The following is a 22,726-nucleotide window of genomic DNA, read 5'->3' on the forward strand; positions in this document are numbered from 1 at the left end:
GATTACTTTAATCCCTATTGTGGATGATTTAAGCTGTTTCAGAATAACATTTCTTTCAAATAATATAATAGACATCCCTCCAATATCTTTATTTGTAGCAAGAATCATCTCCAAGGCTGGCGAGATGGCTCAGTGTATGAAGGCACCAGCCACAAAGCCTGATGAGCAGAGCTCCATCCTTGAACCCGCATGGTGGAAGGAGAGAGCTGACTCCCCCGAGCTGTCCTCTGTCCTTCATACAACAGGTTTTAATGGCGCTAAGAATAAAGCCAAAAGCATTTCTCACATGCTAGGCGAAACACACTCCTATGGAGTTATATTCCCAATCCATGTCTTCATACTTTTAAGTAGTCGAGCCGGGTGGTGGTGGCGCATACCTTTAATCCCAGCACTTGGGAGGCAGAGGCAGGTGGATTTCAGAGTTCGAGGCCAGCCTGGTCTCTGTAGAGTTCCAGGACAGCCAGGGCTACACAGAGAAACCCTGTCTCAAAAAAGAAAAAAACAAAACAAAACAAAACAAAACAAAAAAAACAAGTAGTTGATACACACTTCATTATGCTTATAGCCTAGCAAAATTCAAAAGGATCAATTTTCTCATAGTCTTACATAAATGTTAGGATGGTCATGATGTCGTGAGGGAAATTAAGAAGTCAACACCCAATAAAGGTTGGCCATTATGATTCCTATTTTATAATCACTGTTATTATTAGAATTATAGGATTAAATGATTATTGATTGGTTGGTCTTACCTCTTCTTCATTGAGAATGTAATCTCCTAAAATAATTGTGGGGGGCAAGAAGAGGAAGGGGGAACACAGGTGTGCGAGTGCCACAGTTTGCCTGTGGAGGCCACTGAGGATTCCAGATGTGGCACTCCAGTCCTCAGTCTGTGCAGCCAGTTCTTTAGCCGCTGAGCCATCTTGCTGGACCCCACAATCTTATTTTTTAAGTGGCTTTTGACTTTTTGGGGTCAGGACCCTTAGCTAAGGCTCTAATCTAGGATTGGAGAAATAGCTCAGCAGTTCCAGAGGTCCTGAGTTCAATTCCCCAGCAACCACATGATGGCTCACAGCTATCTGTAATGGGATTCAATGCCCTCTTCTGGCATCTGAAGACAGCTACAGTGTACCCATATAAATAAAATAAGTAAATCTTTTTTAAAAAATAGAAAATACTCTAATTTAATCTATAGGCAGTCTTGGTAGGAAAAAGATTTGGTTGTTTTGTTGGGTTTTTTTGTTTGTTTCTTTGTTTGAGACATATACAGACTCTGATGGGCTAAGAATTGCTCCTGCTCATGTGGAGCCTTAAGTTTCTACCTTCGAGAGGAGAAATGCTCAGACCCAAGTGCTCTTGGGTTAAGAGCAGAGTGTGCTCAGAGTTCGTGATCAAACCACCGTGCTGAGGACTGGCCTGGTAGAAACCTTCTGGACTTTCCCTTCTCTTGGGCTTTGTTTGTCCCCACCTTCTCTTTTTTGAAAATACTCTTCCCATGGGAATCAAGGAGTGAAACACTCAGGGTTGCCTTAAGAAGAGGCACACACCGCCCTCAGGCCCTCTGACACAATGCGGGCCCTTTCCTTAGCTCGCTCTTCCTCCCTCCTCTCCTCCTTCCCCTTCTTCCCCCTCCCTCCCTTCCTCATTCATGGAGATAGTCTACATGACATTTGACTTCTCAGAGCCTCCCCTGTCATGGCCTCTAGTAATCTAACACTTCGCACTACCAAGGTCATGGGCTTATTCTTGACTTTGTCCTGATGGTCTCTGCATACCTCTGAAGTTCCGATGTAACTTCCTAGCTCCCACTCTGAGTGCTGCCCCAACTCCTGGAGCCCCTTCTCCAGAACTCCTGTTCCACCATTTCCAGATGTCAAAGATGTCTGTCCAGGGTTGGAGAGATGGCTCGGCACTTAAGAGCACATGCTGTTCTTCCCACAAGATGGGAGTTCAGTTGCAAGTACTCACTCTGAGTGACTCAGAAACTCCTGTAATTCCAGTTCCAGGGGATCCAGTGCCCTCACACATATGACATTCACACATAAACTCACCCCACACATATACAAATAAATATCAAATGAAATAATAAATTAAGGATCCTCTGGAGAGATGACTTACAAGTTAAGAGTATACACTGCTTCTGCAGAGGACTTTGAATTAGGTCCCTAGGACCCACTTAGAGAGGACCACAGAGCCTATAACTGACCCTCTGGCCTTCTTGGACACAGACACTCGTGTATACACACACACACGTACACACACACACACACACACATACACACACACACACATAAATGAATAAATAAATGTACAAACTCTTAAAACATTCTTTTATAGCAAAAATAAAGAAAAAAGAATGTCTTCCACAGACTAGATCTTGTCCCTTCTTCAAGTGCTTTCTTCCCTTGGCTCACTGGGAAAATTAATCGCTGGGTTTTTCATGTTCCATAAATCCTATTCTCAAGCCCTTGGTGGATTCTTCTTCCTGTCCATCTCTAATGCTAGAGTGCAGAATCTGCCCCTGTCCACTCCCCACCACCCTAGGTCCCCTCTTCTCTCTGTACACCCTACCCTCTTAACCCACTTCTGTAGTCCTTTTTTTATTAAGATTTATTTTTTAAATATGCCTATCTATGTAAGTGAATGGCATCCTTGTGATGGGTCCTATAGAGGCCAGAAAAGGTGTTGGACTCCCCCAGAGCTTGAATAACAGGTAGCGGTGGGCCACCCTGAATGAGGGCTGGGATTCAAATTCAAGTCTTCCAAAGAGCAGTGAAAGCTCTTACCTGCCAACTCCCCAACCCTCTCAGTCCCCACGTAACAGTTCCAATACTAGTCAAATGTGTAAGTGAACCACTTCTGAAGTAAGCTTCCCGGGCGACAAGACAGCTGAAGTACAGGCCAAGGAGAACAGTCGGTACCTTTTCACTTTGATACAATCACAAATAAAATTTAAGGAATCATACCAGAGTAAAAAGAGCACAGTAGGTTGGGGTTCTTCCATATGTAACATCAAGCTTAATCCTACCTGAGAGATGGGCAGTGTGAGACTACAGGGCAGAAGTCGGTCAGTACTAGTGCCAGGGTTTCAAGAAAGTAATTGGAACTGAATCCCAAGTCCCTGTGGAGGAGTGTGGTGGTACGGGTGGGGAGGTCAGCGACACAGCAAGATCTGTGTGTGGCTAAGAGGCTGAGGTGAGGTATGCAATGGTGTTCTGCTGAGGCCAGGCTAGCTTCTCTGAGGAGTAAGAGAGCTGGGGAGAAACCCCTGAGGCTCCAAGTGTATGAGGACGTAGCTAAGGCAACTGGAAATACAAGATGTCCTGAAAACCGCAGTAGGATTGTTGAGGGCGTTTACAGCAGGTGCTTCTGAATGTGTGGTGGGGAGGGCAGCAGCAGTGAGTCACTTCCTGGTTCAAATCCAGGCTCTGCCAGTAGTGATTGTCTTACCTCAGGCAGGGTTGTTAAACTTCAAACTTCAGAATTTACTTAACAGATATTTAAGTACCAAGTATGTGCCGGGGCTGGAGATGGCGCCAAAACAAGAGAAAGCTTCCTGGTTGCACCTTTCTCTTAGGTTCTTACAAGTTTTATAAGAGATTCTAATATCTTAAATTTTTAAATGTTCACTTAAGAGCAAACACCTTCAGTCTCTGGAACAGTGAGTGGCATGCTAATTGACTGGCAGGCTGATTTTGTGTCTTAGTGTTTCAAAGAGTGATGGCATATGCTAGGCAGTGGATTTAGTGAATTGTACTCGAGCTATAAAAGCTTGCTGAAGGACTATACACTGCAAATCTGCACTAGCCAAGAATCAGCTCAACTATTTCTGGAGGAAAGCCTGGAGCTGTGGTGCAGACATCCAGTAGAATGCAGAACTAAAACTAATTCTATACCCTGCTGTGATAACCAGAACATGCTGCTAAGTGAGAAAGGGTGGAGAGAAAATATGCAAAATTAGTGTATGCATATTTATACATACATGTAAGTATTTGCTTATGTATTCAAAACTGAAATGAGAGACAAAATGTTTTAATTGTCTTAAAAAGATTGTAAGCAATCTATGAGAAGGGAAGGAATAAAAGTAGAAAGATGGAGAATAAAAAGTAGACTTTTTAGAATATACATTGTTTTAGTGGAATTTATTCCAAATCTTGCTAAACTAAAATGGAAAACAGTAATCCTAAAATTTTCAAAAACTATAGGAAACAATTGAGCTTATATATGTCTATTAACATATGACTCAATCGTACACAGGGAGTTTATATTGGCTGGTTTTAAAATACACTAATTTGACTATATATCCTCACTAGGAAATAGCTGGAATTAGGGACATACCAACAAATGCATTTAAGCTGCATTTGATACCATAAGTATCCATAATTCTGTATTATATAGGTATGCATAATTTGACACTATTATTGTGGTTTTTCTATTTAAGGAAAATAAGTATATCGATTGTCTTAGAAACCATTATTATCAGTGTAACAGATGTATAAAAATTAAAATCAAAGTTAAATAAAAGCCTTACATTTCTATATTTGAGTTGAATGAACTCATGAGTTTTGAGACAGGGAAGACATGGGGGTTGGGAGGAGAGAGATTTTAGGTCTGTCCATTAAAAAGGATTAGAAAATAGAACAAAAACCTGTAAGATGCATCTAAGAGCTGGCTCAGCAGACAAAAGTGCTTGGCTTGTCATGCAAACCTCACAACCTGAGTTTGATCCTGGAAATTTTCATAATAAATAGTCACAGCTGTAATTCCAGCATTCCTAGGGTAATAGAGGAGGCAGAGTTGGGAACGTAACCTGCAGGTCCACTTAGTCTATGCATATGTGTACATGTAAGAGTGCATGTGCATGCTTGTGTGTGTGTGTGTGTGTGTGTGTGTGTAGTGTGCAGTGTGAAACAAGGAAACTATCAAAGACTTTTGAGACTGTCTTAAAGAAATCCTTAAAGCTTTTGGGACAACTAACATCTCAGAAAGAATAGTATAAACTGAAATGTATAGATACGTTTTTTAAAATTCTTGCATTCGTGAGCTTGAAGAAAATAAAAACCCTCGGGTTACCTTCGGGGACTCTGGGACCCAGCTCCTCACACTATGGCTGAGGAGCACACTCTCCCGAAGGCCTCTTGCCATGAGCGCCAGCTGTGCAGGGCTGGGGTATTCTTGAGTAAATGAGTGAATGCTAGCCCTCACGTGCTGGAAAACAACCAGATCGCTCCAGTTGCACAAGTAAAGCTGGAGGGAGAAAGTTGTCTCTAGATAAAAGAATATTTGGGTGCTAAGGATGTGACTCGGTGGTAAACTGCTTGCCCGCCATGTGTAGAGTCACGAATCCCTAGCACCTCACTGAGAATATGAGTTGGTTCTCTCTACTACTGAGAAATGTAGAGCCACCATAGAAATCCAAGATCTAAGATCCGCCCTCTTAACTGTTAAATATTTCTTTTAACTTTTAAAGGCTTTAGTGCCCAGCCACATTCTTAAATTTTTTTGTTTTGTTTTGTTTTGTTTTGTTGTTTTTCAATTTTTCGAGACAGGGTTTCTCTGTGTAGTCCTGGCTGCCCTGGAACTCACTCTGTAGACCAGGCTGGCCTCGAACTCAGAAATCTGCCTGCTAATTTTGAAAGGAAAAATCCAACAGAGCTTTTGTGTCTGACAAATCAATGCGCTTTAGCAGGAACGGGGTTGTGCTGACGGCCATGGGGGCCATGGAGTCTTCAGGATTCAATGGCCTTGCTGTGTAAAATCTGGTAAATCCTGTAGGATGTATCATATCTCATATGATAAAGTGTACAAAAGTAGACTTTATAGTTCATCGCCAGTCTATTTTTCCTAATCCTCAAGTGACATCCTTGCAAAATTTATGATGTTGCTGACTACGGAGCTATAAAGTAGACATACACTTAATTAGTCATTTCCTGATCTGTCATCACAGAAGTTTCACTGACAAGAAGTACATACTTTTGTGAATAGACCTGTAGCCTGGAGGATGCTGGGGGATTAACTCCTCGGATCTGTGGGAGTAAAGATAGTAATTAATAATACTGACCAGCAAGACCACTGGGATTAGTATGAAGGCAATCCTATGTTATAATATATAAGTATCAGTCATGTTACTGTATTTATTAAATTCATCTACTTAAGAGTTTTTATCAAACTGGGCTTAGTGATACCACTTTATTTATTTATTTATTTATTTATTTATCTATCTATCTATTTATTTATTTTTGTGATGCTCACTTTTAATCCCAGCACTCAAGAGACAGAGCCTGGCAGGACTCTGACTTCAAGCCTGGCCTGGCTTATATAGTGAGTTTCAGGACAGCCAGTTACATTGAGGGATACTTTCTCCAAAACAACAACAAAAAGAGAAGTTTATTTTTTTTTAAAGATTTATTTATTTATTTTATGTAAATGAGTATACTGTAGCTGTCTTCAGACACAGCAGAACAGATGGTTGTGAGCCACCATGTGGTTGCTGGGAATTGAACTCTGGACCTTTGGAAGAGCAGTCAGCGCTCTTATGTGCTGAGCCATCTCTCCAGCCCCCCAAGAGAGAGATTTTACCTATCATCATGATGTTCTCATGAGGACAGGCATAGACTGAGCTTAGTCCTGCTTTCTTCTGTGTGTCTCCTGACTCTGTGCACTCCTCTGGGCTCTGACTCCCACCGCCTTAACTCAATCCATCTTGTTCTTACCAGGCTCCCTACCTCAGACTTTCTTCTCAGTCATTTCTCACATTCCAGACCCCTGCCCCGTACTCTTTTCTCCATATTATGGCATGAGTGGGAAATGTGTTTTTACTGTTACATATCACTGGCATTTCCAGTTATTTATTCGTGAAACACAACTTGAACTGAGCAGACTAAAACCTACTTCTGTTAGTTCCTGGTATGTGCCATAGTGGCACCTCGGGCCTTCTCTCCCTCCTTCTCCTCTTCCTCTTCTTCTTCCTCTTCCTTTTCCTCCTTCTCTTCCTTCTCCTCCTCCTCTTCTTCCTCCTCTTCTTCCTCCTCTCCTTCCCTCCTCCTCCTCTTCTCTTTCTTATTTTAATTGTTTGCATTTACATCCATCCAGTCTTTAGATGTCATTTTCTCTGGAATGCTTTCCTCCCGTGTCCATCCCATGCACCATCCTGTGTATTCCATGGCATCCTGTACTTCCCATGGCATCTCCTTTGCATCCCCTCACTTCTGCTCACAGGGTGATGAGGGCAGAAATTATTATGACTTGCTTTTTCATCAATATATTCCCAGTTCTGGTTCATGGTAGACGTCATGAATATACTGAAAGAGTAAATAATTCAACTTATAGGAATTTGAAATCTAAGCGTCAGGAAAAGGTCTGAAAGACTATAAGTAGTAGAGGTCACCAAGTCCTCACAGTGGTGATACAAATGGGGGTAATCTCAGACAAATCCAGTGCTGTCAATCACGCTTTCCTGCCTGTCTTGTTGGACATTTATACAGGCTTTCCAAGCTTGTATAGTAAGAATAAGGAGTAGCTATAAGTTAATAGGTATGAGGCTAAAGGTCCCTGACATGAAAGAATGCTTGGCATTGTTATTTCTGTACATGTCTCAACAGAACGCGAGAGCAACACACAGGTCAGCTCAGACTATTGCAACATTTCCTGGTCTAATATTCAGGTTAAGGCAAACTCTCAGGATGGATTGAGAGGATGCGTGCATTCCACAACTCTTGTCTAATTGAGTCATTCTTGAGTATTTTCCTGTCCCTCCTTGATATAAAGCAGAAAGCATATTAAGACAGCATCAGTAATGCTATCTGTGATTTCCATGTGGTCTATTACAAGTATTGTTCTCCACAACCAGACAATGAAAGAACACCTGAAATCCATTTCTATAAAGACCTTTAAAAAAAAGAATATATATATACATATATATACACACACATATATGTTTGTATATATACATATGTATATATACACATATATATATTTGAGTACACTATAGCTGTCTTCAGACGCACCAAAAGAGCACATAAGATCCTATTACAGATGGCTGTGAACCACCATGTGGTTGCTGGGAGTTGAACTCAGGACCTCTGGAAGAGCAGTCAGTGCTTGAGTACAATATAGCTGTCTTCAGACACACCAAAAGAGCTCATGCGATCCTATTACAGATGGCTGTGAGCCACCATGTGGTTGCTGGGAATTGAACTCAAGACCTCTGGAAGAGCAGTCAGTGCTCTTAACCACTGAGCCATCATCCCTCCAGCCCCTGTAAAGACCTTTTATGGAGAAAACAAACAGAAGCTTAGATGGATCAGAACGTTGTCTGGTGAGATCTCTGAAGACCAGAGAATCAACTGGACCTTCCTAATCAAGGGAAGTTAAAAGAGCCAGAGCCTGAGACTGGAATGATCCTGAGATTTTGCTCATTACCCTAAAGGGGATCTTTATATTGAATAGTAATCTGGCTTTAGCCAAGTTCCACGCAGAGGTGAGTAGCATCTCACCAGGTAGTGATGAGTAAGCCACCCCGCCTTTGCTTCCAAGATAACACTAAGAAATATGAGCACTTCAGGGCACAGGCTCAAAGCATCTGTGGGAAAACCAAAGGATATTGGGCAGGGCTGGGGAACACGTAGGCATGAGTGTTTCTGAGGTTGGGTTTTAATGTTTCCAAAGCTTTCAGAAGGATTGGGAAATGCTGGGAACACTGAACATGGCGATTAGAACCATGTGCTCTGGCTGACATTAAAGAGACGTGCTTGTGGATCTAATCTAACAGAAAGAACCTGCAGGTGGTTGTCTTAGTTTGATTTTCTGTTGCAGTGATAAAACGATGACCATCTCAGGGGCGGAAGGGGTTCGTTTGACTCACACTTCTGGGTCACAGTCTATCACTGAGGGAGGTCAGGGAAGAAATCAAGCAGAATCCGGGGTGGGGGTGGGGGTAGGGGGAAGGGACTTAACGCGAGATCGTGAAGGAATGCTTCTTACTGGCTTGCTTCCAGGCTAAAATTCTTTCCTTCACTTTCTTGTGCCATCCACAGTGGGCGGGACCATCCTACATCGATCATTAATCAAGACAATACCCCGACTGACAGCCTCCAAGCCAGTCTGATGTAGGCCATTCCACAATAGAGGTTTCCTCTTCCCTAGTGACTCTAGTTTGAGACAAGGTAACAAAAAGACAACCAGCACCGCAATGTAGTCTAATGAATGGAGGACATGAAACTTGGATTGTGTGACCATGGGAAAGTTGTATGCCTACCGGAAACTGTTTCTTTATTAGTACGACGGGGATAAAATTTCTACTTTACAATATTATACCCAAAATTAAACATGACAGTGTATGTTAAATTTCTTGATGATACCTAGGTAGAGAGCTCTTCAATGAAGACCTGGACTGCACTGGAAGGTGAGCTCCTGCTTTAAAGTCAGTTGAACAGGCAGCAGAGTGATATAAGATCATTTCTCCTGCTTGGGTATGGAGCATGGCAGGTGCGGGTGACTGCACTCTCATGAATGCATTCGAATCTAAAGGCCTAATGTGTGTGTGTGTGTGTGTGTGTGTGTGTGTGTGTGTGTGTATGAAAGTTTAAGTTGCTTTCCTAATATTGGTCTTCAATTATAAAAGTAAAGGGCTAAAACAAACCTATCATCTTTATGGAAAGTGACTGATCTAATTTTTGTTGTTGTTGTTTAGTTTTATTTTTCGAGACAGGGTTTCTCTGTGTAGCCCTGGCTGTCCTGGAACTCACTCTGTAGACCAGGCTGGCCTGGAACTCAGAAATCCACCTGCCTCTGCCTCCCAAGTGCTGGGGTTAAAGACATGCGCCACCACTGATCCATTAACCATTGATGGACTTGAAGCAAACAGACGAACAAATCTGAAGATCAATATTAAAAAGGATGGAAGAGCTTTGTCCTATCAAATTCCTCCTCTTCTTCCTCCTCCACAGGTTGGCCTCAACTTCTTGACCCCGCCCCCTGCCTTACCCTCCTGAGTGCTGGGATCATTTTTCTACATTCACCATTCTGTAGAAATAATGTGTTTCCAAACATCATCATCATATCAAGTCATTAAAAGGGGACAAGCTGATTCTAAAAGCTATACTGAAGATTAATTAAGGATAATTAAGAAACTCCCAGAGAAAGCCAAAGTGGGGGAACATGTTCTGCCAGCAAGCAAAACCTATAATAATGCTATAATAATAAGGCAGGGTGGTAATGGCATCGGGAGAGATGACATAGAGGAGAATAATGAGCCCTGAAACATCCTAGTGCATTTTGAAACATTGATACATCCCAGATATAACATTGATAGTTATTTGAAAAAAAGATTCTAGTTAATAAAGACAACTAATTGGCCAACTGAAGTCCAAATCCTCTCCATTCTAACCAAGAAGTAGAGTCTTACTTCATAGCAAACACAAACGAATTCCAATGTGGATCCATGATTTAAATATAAAAGAGAAAACTAAAACTTTTCTAAAAATTCTAAAAAAAAAAAAATCTTCATTTTAGGATACTCAAGGAATCTCTTCTACAGAAGAAGAGATTGACAAACTTAAATACATTAAACTTGTTAAGTTTTATGCATCAAAAGACTCCATAAAGAAAATAGGAAAAGGCCGGGCAGTGGTGGCGCATGCCCTTAATCCCAGCACTTGGGAGGCAGAGGCAGGTGGATTTCTGAGTTCGAGGCCAGCCTGGTCTATAGAGTGAGTTCCAGGACAGCCAGGGCTATGCAGAGAAACCCTGTCTTGGAAAAACAAAAAACAAAACAACAAACAAACAAACAGAAGAAAGTAAGGAAATACTCAGGCAGAGGAACAGGCCCTGCATCCCAGTGTTTAGAATTTCAATCTAGTTTGGGCTGGGGAGTGAAGTGAGATCCTGCCTTAGACTACAACTGGAAAGTTTTAAATAAAGACTGAATCATAGCTGTAGTATTGCCTCAACGTTAAGTTGCCTCAATTTGAACATTGTTCTGTGAATACATGAAAGAAGAGCTTTGTCTTCAGAGGCTATAGTTTATTCTCACGTTGTTCAACAACAACAAATCCTTGTTCCAAGTATACGAACTGTGCCCGTGTGAAAAGCATATATACAGTACACGTGGATGCTGCATTTGTCAAAACTTTTCACGTCTGATTCTTTAAAACTGAAAACATGGGGGCTGGAGAAGATGTTTCAGTGATTAAGAGCCCTGGTTGCTCTTCCAGACCCATATTCCATCCCCAGCACCCACATGGTAGCTCACAACCTCTGTAACTACAGTTGTAGGGGATCTAACATCCTCTTCTGGCCTCTGTGGGCACTGTACCCATGTGGTGTGCAGACATACATGCAAATAAAACACCTATAAACAACACATAAAATAAGAATTATTATTTGGATCGAAAATAATTCTTTCATACCATATATTGTGATCTTAGTCTCCCCCTCTCAGCTCCTCCCCAACTCCCCACCCACAAACCATATGCCTTTCTTTCTTTCTTTCTTTCTCTCTTTCTTTCTCTCTTTCTTTCATTCTTTATTTCAGAAACAAATAGGCAAACAAACCAGAATTTTTAAAAGAAAGAAAAAAGGAAACACAGACACAGAAAACCCAAAACCTACAATACCACAAAACTAGAAACTGTAATATCTAAGCAAAAGACCAGTTAGACATAAAATGCAGAAACAAAGTAATATGAGACAAAACGTCTACAAAAATACCATTGATCTGGCCAACCACTGCTGGGCACGGGACATACTCTCAAGTGTGGCTGGTTTATACACCCTGTGAGACTCCATTGGATAAAATTATTTTTTCTTTGCAAGTATCAGTTGGAGACAGCTTCTCAGGGATAGGAGCTCATGTCTACTTGCTTCTGTCTTCCTCTCCCTCTCTGTCTCCCTCTCCCTCTCTCCCTCTTGGAAGCTTCTCTGATGATGGCAGAAAGAGGCGCTGATCTATGGCTATAGCAGACATCACTGGGAGTCATTTTATTGCTATACTCCTTTAGCAGAACAACAAACAGTATTTGGTTTTCCCTTAAGTCAATGCCTGTGTAGTCTCGGGTTCTTGGCCACCTGAGCAGTGTCAGCTATGAGTTGTATCTCATGGAGTGTCCCTGAAATCCAATCAGAGTGGGGGGTCACTGTTACAATATTTATGTCACTATTGCACCAGCATAGCATGCAGGCAGGTCACCTCTGTAAAGTCACGGGTCTTGTAGCTGAGTTGGTGGTTTCCTTTCTTCTCTGGTAGTGGGGGAGTAACTTCTAGTACCATGAACACTTGTCAGTAGGAGTGAAAGCTCTAGTTAGGCACCAACTTGACTTTTCATTGAGATATAAGTATTGCTTTCAGCACTAGAGCCTTTCCATCAGTTGGTAGAAAGCAACCAATAGCTTTGGCAATAGCCTGAGATATCTGGAAGTTTACAATGGGGTCCCTTTTGCCAATGACTCAACGGATTTAGTCCATCCTTGGCAATGGAGGCTTTACTTGGTAGCAAAAGATGTCAAACTGAGGCATTATCAATCTAGTTACCTGATGACTCCATTTTGCTTCCTTTCATATATATATGTGTGTGTGTGAAATATATATGATATCTATATGTATATATAGATAATTTTAAATGAAAACATAGAATCCCATATATATTTAGAGAGTAAGAGTCTGGTCCAACCACTTGGGAAATATTTCAGAACTGTCTTGCGAAACAGAACACATCCTGACCCGGGAGATAATTCAGAGGGTAAAAATCCCTTGTCCCTTAAGTCTGGTTCCCTGAGTCTGAACTGTAGAATCCATTTAAAAAGCTAGATGTATTGGCACACATCTGTAATCCTAGGATTCCTACAGTGAGGTGGGAGGCAGACACAGGAGACTGTCTAGAAGCTCTCTGGCCACCTAACATGGAATGCACAACGTGGCAGAAATTAGAGACGCTGCCTCACCAAGGTAGAGCTAACTGGCTTCCCAAAGTTGTGCTCTGACCTTCATCTACCAGTAACAAATACAATTTTTAAAATGTTTATAGAGAAAAATTCAAAACTGAACACCTCTAAATCCTCTGATCTTACGGTGCACCTCCAAAGGACAAAGGCGATTCTCTAGTAGAGGTAAACAAGTGTTCTAGGAGCCTTGCTTACCAGGGACACAGCCTGGCTTTGTGCAGCAGGAGTTTGTATGATGGGAGGAGACTAAGTAAAAAGATAACAGTCTGGCCATTGTGGCACACGCCAGTTAACTCCAGCACTTGGAAGGTGGAGGCAGGAAGATCAGGAGTTCAGTGCCATACTCTGGTATATAATGAGTCTAACAACAGACATGAGAACCTTTCTTAAAAGATCAAAGTAAGAAAAATTGATAAAGTTATGAATACACATTAAGTTCAAAAGTATTTATTTATATTGGGAAAAGGCAAATTACATGTCAGCAAACTCAGGTAAGAATTATTGCAAGTTCGTAACCCCCCAAGTCAGAAAAATGCACACATTTAGTGTACTTCCTATAGACAAAGGATATAAATTCATTACATTTTCACATGTGTTATGAAACTAAACACATTCTTGACAGGAAAAATATCCCATTTATCTGGTGAGTAAAGTTAATTTCTATAGAACATTTCTGTGAATCATAGAAAAAAAGTTAATAAAAGCAAATACTGGAAGGCTGCACATATATAAATATGTGGTATGTATTATTTTTAGAATGTTCAAAAGGTAAGCAAAACAGTGTTAGCCAAAATGTATCTATCAAAACTGGCAAGCTGAACACTCCCCCCCTACACACACACACATCAGGACGAAGCAAGTAGAATCCCAGAGAGACAGAAATATGTGCTTTAGCATTTACTCATTTACTAATGCCAATATGAAGCCAGAGTTTTGTTTTATTAGTATTTTCACACTTAATGTATCTGGTAAATTTAATTTTGTATGCATCAAATATTAGGTCAAAATGTATCTTAAGAAAAAATAAAAGACTTGACACCCAAAAAAATCACCTCTATTTCCTTGCTTCTCCTGTTCTACCTCCCCTCCTTAACAGAAGTGCAAGTGCTGGGACCTCTCAAGCTATTCCAAAAGTTGGCAAAGCGAAGGCCACCCGTTGGAACTAGGATGACTTTGAGGGTTGGTTTTGGTTTTTGTTTTTTTTTTTTTTTAGTTTTAGTTTACGTAGCGCGGGGCAGAGTGCTGCAGTAACGAATATCTGGCATATCAACTACGCCATATCAAGTTGCTCGGATTCTGGAGTTATTCTCAGCAGCTGAAAGAAGAAGGTTTTCTGGCCCACTCAAACTTCCCACTTTCTAAGTGTGGCGGCCCCCGCCCTTCCTGGCAATTCTTCCTCACCAGCCTCCTCCCCGCTAGAGTCTTCCAAAAGGATTCCCACATCCGCTCGCTACCCTGCGCACCGCCCTCCGCCGCGCGTCATCGCGGGGGCGTGTCCAGGCGCAGCCCCGCCTCCCGCCGCGCGCAGGCGCGGGGCCCTCAAACCCATCGCGGGGATTGCGGAGCTTCCCGGCTCCTCGGCCGGAAGTTCGGCCCAGCGCCTGGAAGGGAGCGGCCGGAGCGGGGACGGACGCGGCCGGGTCCGTGCGGGTGAGCGAGCGTGCGCCGCCCTGGTAGCTCCGGCCTCCGGCTCCCGCTCCTGTGCTCCGTAACCGGCGCGCTAGCCGGCGGCTGCGGGCTGGGTCGCGCCGCTCGCCCGGGGTCCTCGTGGCGTGTGCGCGCCTGGAGCGCGGGCCCGCGGGCGGATGGGGAGGGCGGGAATGCGCGGGATGCGGGCGTTGCCTGGAGCAGGAGCAGTGGGTTGTGGGCTCTCTGCCGCCCGGAGCGCCCCACCTCTTCCCGCCCCTCGGGAGCTCTAGGCAGTTTGGGTGCCATGTTTTTTTTTTTTTTTAGTAGAAAATGAGAGCTAGCGATTACTTAAATTTTGTTTTGTTTTTGAGAAAAACAAGTATATTTCGTAGTCCCAAAATGTTAAGCATTCTTTCTCCAATAACTAACTTGTTTGTTCTCCAGAGCAAGAATTCTTGGTTTCTAACACTTAGGAATTGTTATTTGAATAAACTTAATTCTTAGGTGGCTGGATTCTTCATCTGATTCTGTGTGTGTATATCAGTGTTTTCCTTTGGAATGTGGAACTCAGGCCCTCACGTGCTAGCAAAGCACTCTACCACTTAAGTACCTTCCCAATCATACACATACGTAGATATACATGTATTTATTATGCTACCTGATATGTATATCATGTAAAAAATATTATATACATATATATACATACATACACACACACACACACACACACACACACACACACATATATATATATATATATATATATATATATATATATATATATATATATATATGAATAGGAATTTAGGGTTGCAGTGACCTACTTTCCCAGGTTGTGAAGGTTAGCAAAAACACTGACAGAATGAGCACTTTTTGTTTTTGTTTTTTGTTTGTTTTTCGAGACAGGATTTCTCTGTGTAGCCCTGGCTGTCCTGGAACTCACTCTGTAGACCAGGCTGGCCTTGAACTCAGAAATCTGTCTGCCTCTGCCTCCCAAGTGCTGGGATTAAAGGCGTGTGCCACCACTGCTGGACGTGAGCACTCTTATGTATATAAATATAATTGCATTTTTCCCTGTTTGAGCTGTTGTTTTGATTTTTTTTTTTTAAGATTCTTAATTGTGAAGTATCTTCTTTTGTGAAAATGCACTTGAAGGATATGCTGTAGAATTTCTACACTACCTGCTCCATAAAAGTACAAATAATCGGTCAACAGAAATAGGTGGCATGCGCAGCGCAACAAGATTGTGGGGAACTCTAGGCGGTGCTTCCTACACACGTGTCTGAGGAAAAAGACTGCATTCCTTCCCCCAGCGGAAATTGATAAGTGGAAGCAGTTTGGTTTAAGAAGGGACAAAACGTCTTCCCTATAGCTCTGAGCAAAATCCTCCGACACCATATCGCATGGGCTAACGTGAGCTTAGTTGAGGGTAAAGTCTATCTCATGGTGCAATTTCCTCAACAGAATGTTTGTTCCAAGATCTTTGAAAGTCAAGAGGAGTTCTAATGATGACCTCAAAAGCTGCGAAGCTAAAAAAAGTAAGCCAGAAGCAGGAAGCCTTCAGAGGGAGGGAGACAGAGATACCCCGGTCCACGCATCAGTTACTAAGGAAGCTGTCACAGCAGACAAGCCGGGCAGTGCATCAGGCACCTCCAGTCCTTCTTGCCAATTGTCTGAGGTTTGTTCCACAGGACTTGATCAGAGTGTGAAGGACAGCCAGCCATCTGAAGAGCCTGTGAAGTCCTTTTCCAAAACCCAGCGGTGGCCAGAGCCTGGGGAGCCTGTCTGCGTTGTCTGTGGTCGCTATGGAGAGTATATCTGTGACAAGACAGATGAAGACGTGTGTAGCTTGGAGTGCAAAGCAAAACATCTGCTGCAAGTTAAGGAAGAGGAAGGACTGTTAAAGCCCAACAGCCCACAGAGAGCAGCTTCCGAGCCAGAGACCCCGCTGGATGCCTTTTATGTCTACAAAGAGCACCCCTTTATTGGGAGCCTCAGGGAGGACCAGATTGAAACCCTTAGACAGCAGCTAGGAATCTCGGTTCAAGGACAAGAAGTTGCCAGACCCATTATTGACTTTGAGCACTGTGGCTTCCCTGAGACCTTAAATCAGAACTTGAAGAAATCAGGCTATGAAGTGCCAACTCCCATCCAAATGCAGATGATCCCTGTGGGGCTTCTGGGAAGAGACATCCTGGCCAGCGCAGACACTGGCTCAGGGAAGACAGCTGCTTTTCTCCTACCTGTCATTACCCAAGCTTTATCTGAGGTAATTTACTGATCTGAAGTTAGGTCACTGATCAATTTGCAAGCCTTTGTGAATCAAGTCAGTAAAGTGCCGATGATTTTGCTTGGTTTTGTGTGTGAAAACATCATTTCAAAGAATATTCTTTTTATTGTTGAACCAAAGACCTCTTCCTGGAAGGTCTAAAAATTAATTTCCTTACAAGACATTTTATTTTTAGCAGCGTTTCTATAAAAGAACAAAGTTTTGATCTGCAGGCAAAACCCTGTTTACCAGATGGGTGAGCTGCAGCTTATGTCAGCTAAGCCTCTTGGGGTTTGGAGAAACTGGCATTGCATATTAAAAGTTATAATGCAGTTGCAGCATATCAAAGTATATTCTTTTTTTTTTTTAAGTATTGATTTAGTTAGTTATATGAATTGAGTGCTCTATTTGCATGTATGCCTGCATGACAGAAGAGGGCATCAGATCCCATTACAGATGGTTGTGAGCCACCGCGTGGTTGCTGGGACTTGATCTCAGGACCTGGGGAAGAGCAGTCAGTGCTCTTAACTGCTGAACCATCTCTCCAGCCCCTAAAGTATATTCTTAAGTATAACCCGCGGTTCATCTTTAACTGATACTGCTGGGCTGATGGCACAAACCTATAATCCCAGCCCTCCAGAAGCTGAGGCAGGAGGACTGGGCTGTGAATAATCTAAGCTATACATAGTTAAAACCCCCGTCTTGCGCAAAACAAAATGAGAAATAGTGAATAAAGCATTTTCACACACAATTTCACAAATACTGAATGTTTATTTTCCTAGTACATGCCAAGCGTCATCATCTGTCATGGTTTGGAACCAGAAGGATTTAAGATTTGGGAGTTTTTCTAATTTTAGAATATTTGCATAGACTTTACTGGCTGAGCATCCCCAAAATACAAAGTGCTCCAGAATCTAAATCTCTTAAAAAAAAATTATAATTTCATCTAAGTGTACTGGTATTTTCCTACATATATGTCAGTGTGGCATATGTGTGCCTTGTGTCCATGGAGGTCAGAACAGGATACTGGATCTCTCATAACTGGAGCTGTAGGAGGCAGTGAACTGCCCTGTGGGTGCTGGGAATGAAACCTGAATCCTCTATCAGAGAAGCCAGGGCTCTTCCCTACAGCCCCCAGGATCTGAAACTTTTGAATGCCTGAATGCCATCTTGGTGCTCAAAAGTCTTGGTATTTAAAGGGAGTTCTGGCTTCAGACTTCTCAGCTGAGGATATCTATCTAACCTGTCCTGGTGAGCCCATGGGCTATGCATGCGGCAAGAAGAGTGACGAGTGTAGGGAGAGAGGAAGAGAAGAAGAAACAGAGGAAATGATGAGGGGGAGGTACCGTAAGGCACAGCTCAAACACAAGGTGATTAAACAGCTAAGGGAGAGCTTCAGTCCTTTGGCCAAAGAAGGATGCCAATGGGTGAGAGCAGAGAGGGGGGAACTGAGGTAGCGAAGGGCCAGGCTTTGGTGGGCCTTCACAGTGACCAGGGGAGTCCGTCTTGCAAGAAGATTGTTAGAGAAGTGAGCACACCTTTCTCGCCTTGCTTGCTGTGTACACCTCCACACTTTTGATCTTTAGCTGCACATCTAAGTTGGGTAAGAAATGGGTTCACATGCTGAGCATTTTTGGAGGAGAAGTCTGCATGGAGTGAGCAAAAGGCGCCTAGCTGGGGCTGATGGTGTCGCTGTGAAGGCATAGTTCATGTCGGCAGAAATCGTCAGGGTTTCTAAGTTGTTTTTCCCCTCTTTTCAGGATAAAACTCCGTCTGCACTCATTCTCACACCAACAAGAGAACTGGCCATTCAGATAGAGAGGCAGGCCAAGGAACTGATGAGCGGCCTGCCTCGCATGAAGACAGTGCTTCTCGTGGGGGGCTTACCGTTACCCCCGCAGCTCCATCGCTTACGGCAGCACGTTAAGGTAAGCACCTGCCTGGGAGAAGGCCTTCAAAGGTTTTGTAAGCAACAGAGGAACCAGAGTGTGTGTGTTGGGGGACGGCAGGTGTGTGTGTGTGTGTGTGTGTGTGTGTGTGTGTATGTGCACACCTATATTCTTGAAGGTGTAATTTTCATTAGCTTTTAGTTTTTTGCCTACTGAGTCTTTTTTTTTTCCAGAAGTTTATTTTATAGTCAGGTCTAGTAATTCATGTCTGCAATCCCAGTGCTGGAGGTTGAAGCAGGAGTATTGCTGAGAATTTAAAATCAGCCTGAGCTACAGAGTGAGTTCTAGGCCAGTATGTGCTATAGAATGAGAGTTTGTCTCAAAAACAAACAAACAAACAAACCCCCTAAAACAAAAGGTTCGTTTTATATAGAAACAGAATAGAATACAATTCACTGCATGCCTGATGTATACTAAGCTCTGTCGGGCATTCTCCTGCACCTCATCTCATGTAACCATATTTGCCCTGGATGTAGGCTTTCATATCCTGTCTTCCATGGCTGAGAAGGCAGATCTCAGAAGCTGGGTTTATATTAAGTGTTCATAGCTAGTAAATAATAATTTCCCAAACTAGAACCTTCCTTTAACTGACTGGGTACCCCTTCGCTGCACTGTGTGTGCTCTGTATTTTCTGATACATGAACGCAGTGTGATATAATTGCAGCCTTGTCACTTGCTAACAGTGTCGACGATGCTTTGCTTGATGAGCTCCAGTTTCCTTGAGTTAGAATGTGGTTCATGCTTGTCAATTCAGCTTAAGAGAAGGTTGGCACAGGAGCCGACCAGGAAAGGTGGATGGTAGCCCACGTGCTGCTGTTGGCCTGGGATCCCCTGCTATTACCTTTTTAGTTCCTGGGTGTTAGGGAAGTTACGAAGTTCCAAGGGAAGAGCTGAGGTGCCAGGGAGCAGTTTGTGAAGAAGCGACAAGGGGTTCTTACCAGTGGGTAAGAGAATGCTGCAGTGTTTAAAAACTCTCTGCTCATACCTATCTTATTACAATATGTCTCATCAGATGTTTTTGGCACATTTAAAACATGTAAAATACACTTGTAAAATATTGCTGATTATGGGCTGGCGAGATGGCTTAGTGGGTAAGAACATTGACTGCTGTTCCGAAGGTCCTGAGTTCGGATCTCAGCAACCACATGGTGGCTCACAACCACCCGTAATGGGATCAGACACCCTCTTCTGGTGCATCTGAAGACAGCTGCAGTGAATTATGCAGGAGCGAGTGAGCGAGCAGGGCCGGAGCGAGCCCAGCTGGCAGAGGTCCTGAGTTCAATTTCCAGCAGCCACACACATGATAGTTCACGGCCATCTGTACAGCTACAGTGTACTCATACACATAAAATAAAATAAAATAAAATAAATCTTTAAAAAAAAATATTGCTGATTAGTGTGCTGGAGAGATGGCTCAGAGGTTAAGAGCACACCGACTGCTCTTCCAGACAGAGATCCTGAGTCCAATTCCCAGCAACCATATGGTGGCTCACAACCATATGAAATGGGATCTGATGCTGTCTTCTGGTGTGTCTGAAGACAGCAACAATGTACTCACAAAGATGAATAAATAAATCTTTTTTTTAAAAAAAGATATTGTAGATATTGCTGATTGGTAATTACTGGGGATTGGATCATGGGTTTTCATTGTAGACCTCCACTATATAAAACAGAGAGAAGTAATAATTTACTAGTGAAAAATTTTAAGTTCAGCAGTATATATTTATAAGGTAAACCATTAAAATATTTTATGAACATTGAATTGGGTTAGTGGAGCTTGCTAGAGTCTCATATAAGCTTTTGACCTATTTTTAATGTACAGCACAGGAACATAATACATGATGCACGTAGACATGTAAGTGCAATTTTAACCACCTTAAAATAGCTAGCCTTGTAGGTCATTCTTCTTTCAGTTTTTCAAGGCAAGTTCACATATGTTTGCTGGCCTTAGATCATCCACCTCAGGCCTCGGAGTGCTGAGCTTGGTCCATCTAGCTGGCTCCATTTTCATTCTTAGGAAAAGAAAATAGCTAATACATTGGTGATAATCTCCAGATTTCAATATTCAGATATTTAGATGACTGGATGCAATATTTTCATACGTTAAAAAAAAATTTTCAACTTGAACAAATGAAGCCAGTACAGTATAAGAAACTTTTTTCTCCCGAGTTTCATGGAAGTAAGTTTCTGACTTAATGTGCCATCATTCCTATATACTTCAGAATGTGAATCTTACAACCAGGGACATTATTCTGCATGTCCACAATGCAATTCTAGATTCAGGAAGTTAACACTGACATGTTAGTATAGATCAGAAATTAGCATGTCATCCGCACTTTGGGGCTCACTCACATTTCAATAATTCTCCATCTCCTCATACACACTCTATCGTAACCCTGACCCCAGCACAAGAAACCAGTTGAAGCTGGACAGAGTGGCAACACCTCTAATTCTAGCACTATGGCTTCTGAGGCAGGAAGATTGAAAGCTAAAGCCATTCTGGGCTAGAGTGTAAAAGCCTATCTCAAAAAGTAGGTATCAAAAAATAATTAGGTACACCAGGATCCTTTATTGTATTTGGGTGCTGTCTGTGACTGTTAGTGTGGTCAGCCTGACAGGATCTTGGGTCACCTGAGAGATGAGCCTTTAGGGATGCTCCAGGGGATTATCTTGATTATATTAATTACTATGGAAGACCCATCTTAATTGCAGTTTGACCATTCCCTGGGCAGGGGATCCTGGATCGTATAACATCTAAAAAGTGCACTGGGCATGTGGTTATCCCTCTCTGCTTTCCGATTGTGACTGTGGTATGAGCAGTTGCTCCAAGTCCTTTGTTGTTGTTGTTGAACACTGTTCAGAGGCCTAGGGGAAGGTTGGGAAGTCCACACTGTCCTCCGTCCTCCATGGAGCAGGTAGATCTTAGGTCTCTTTGTCCCTACAGCCTGCTCCAAGTCGTCACCGCTTGACTTCCCTGACAGTATGGGGCTGTACCCTTGAACTGAGACCCAGAGCCCACCCTTTATCCCTTAAGCTGTTTTGCTGGGGTATTTTATTACAGCAACGGGAAAAGAAAGTAAGGTGGCACATCTATCGTCTTCAGCCTGTGGTGGCTCTTCAGTCTCTGTGTTTTCTTTTTCATGGTTTTGACACTTCTAAGACTTACAAGTCTCTTCTTTTTGTTATTGTTGTGATTTTTGTCTTTTTAGATTTTTAAAGAATGTATATGAATGTTTTACCTGCATGTCTGTATATGCACTGTGAGTGTGCCTGGTGCAGAGGACCTGGAGTTGTGAGCCAGTATGTGTGTGCTGCGAACAGCAAGTGCTCCTAACCACTGAGCCATCCTTTCTTTCTGTTCTTTTTTTTTTTTTTTTTTAATTTTTGCATGTATATGGTGTGTATGTGTGATATATGTTCATGCTTGTGTGCAGGTGTGTACTCCTGTGCACTTATAGAGGCTGGAGAACACTGGGTGTCACACTCTGTCACACTCTAAGTTCTTCCCTTGAGACAGACTTTCGTACTGCAGCTAGAGTTCCACAGTACTGGGATCACTGGCTCACAGGCAGCCATCGCCAACTGCTGTGGGTACCGAGGATGAGAAAACTCGGGTCCTCATGCTTATACAGTGCGTGCTCTTGCTTGCAGAACCAGCCTCCCCTGCCCCAATCCCACCTTTCTCTCCCTCTTGGTCTCAGACTTATGGCAATACTCCTGACTCAGCATTGGAGTGCTGCAGTTTCTGGTGTGCTTTCCCATGCCCCGATTTCAAACCATTTTAAAGAGAAATACCACCTTGTTCTTTTTCTTCCATCGCGTTTGGTGGCTAACGTTTACTGTTTCCTTCCTTGAGGTCCTGGGTGGAGCGCCTATCTCCTGCAGGCTAGACAAGCTCTCACCAGCCAGCTCTACCACTGCCTTGCTGCATGTTAACTTGTCT

The 22,726-nt window shown here is 42.8% G+C and overlaps 1 protein-coding gene across 2 annotated transcripts in view; it reads left to right on the forward strand.

The window, feature by feature from the left end:
- The first annotated feature begins 14,450 nt into the window (after positions 1–14,450).
- The window catches only part of Ddx59 (DEAD-box helicase 59), a 28,033-nt gene continuing 19,757 nt past the window's right edge, over positions 14,451–22,726 (forward strand). Inside the window, exons 1-3 of one of the 2 annotated variants that reach the window (XM_031384048.1) lie at positions 14,451–14,586; positions 15,676–16,834; positions 18,595–18,762. In XM_031384048.1, coding sequence (XP_031239908.1) covers positions 16,031–16,834; positions 18,595–18,762 — 972 coding nt within the window. In that variant the 5' untranslated portion in view covers positions 14,451–14,586; positions 15,676–16,030. The remainder of the gene's footprint in view (positions 14,587–15,675; positions 16,835–18,594; positions 18,763–22,726) is intronic. The other variant, XM_031384051.1, reaches the window with a different exon arrangement.

The sequence above is a fragment of the Mastomys coucha genome, unplaced genomic scaffold (genome assembly GCF_008632895.1).
Source record: "Mastomys coucha isolate ucsf_1 unplaced genomic scaffold, UCSF_Mcou_1 pScaffold1, whole genome shotgun sequence".
NCBI classification, from domain to species: Eukaryota; Metazoa; Chordata; class Mammalia; order Rodentia; family Muridae; genus Mastomys; species Mastomys coucha.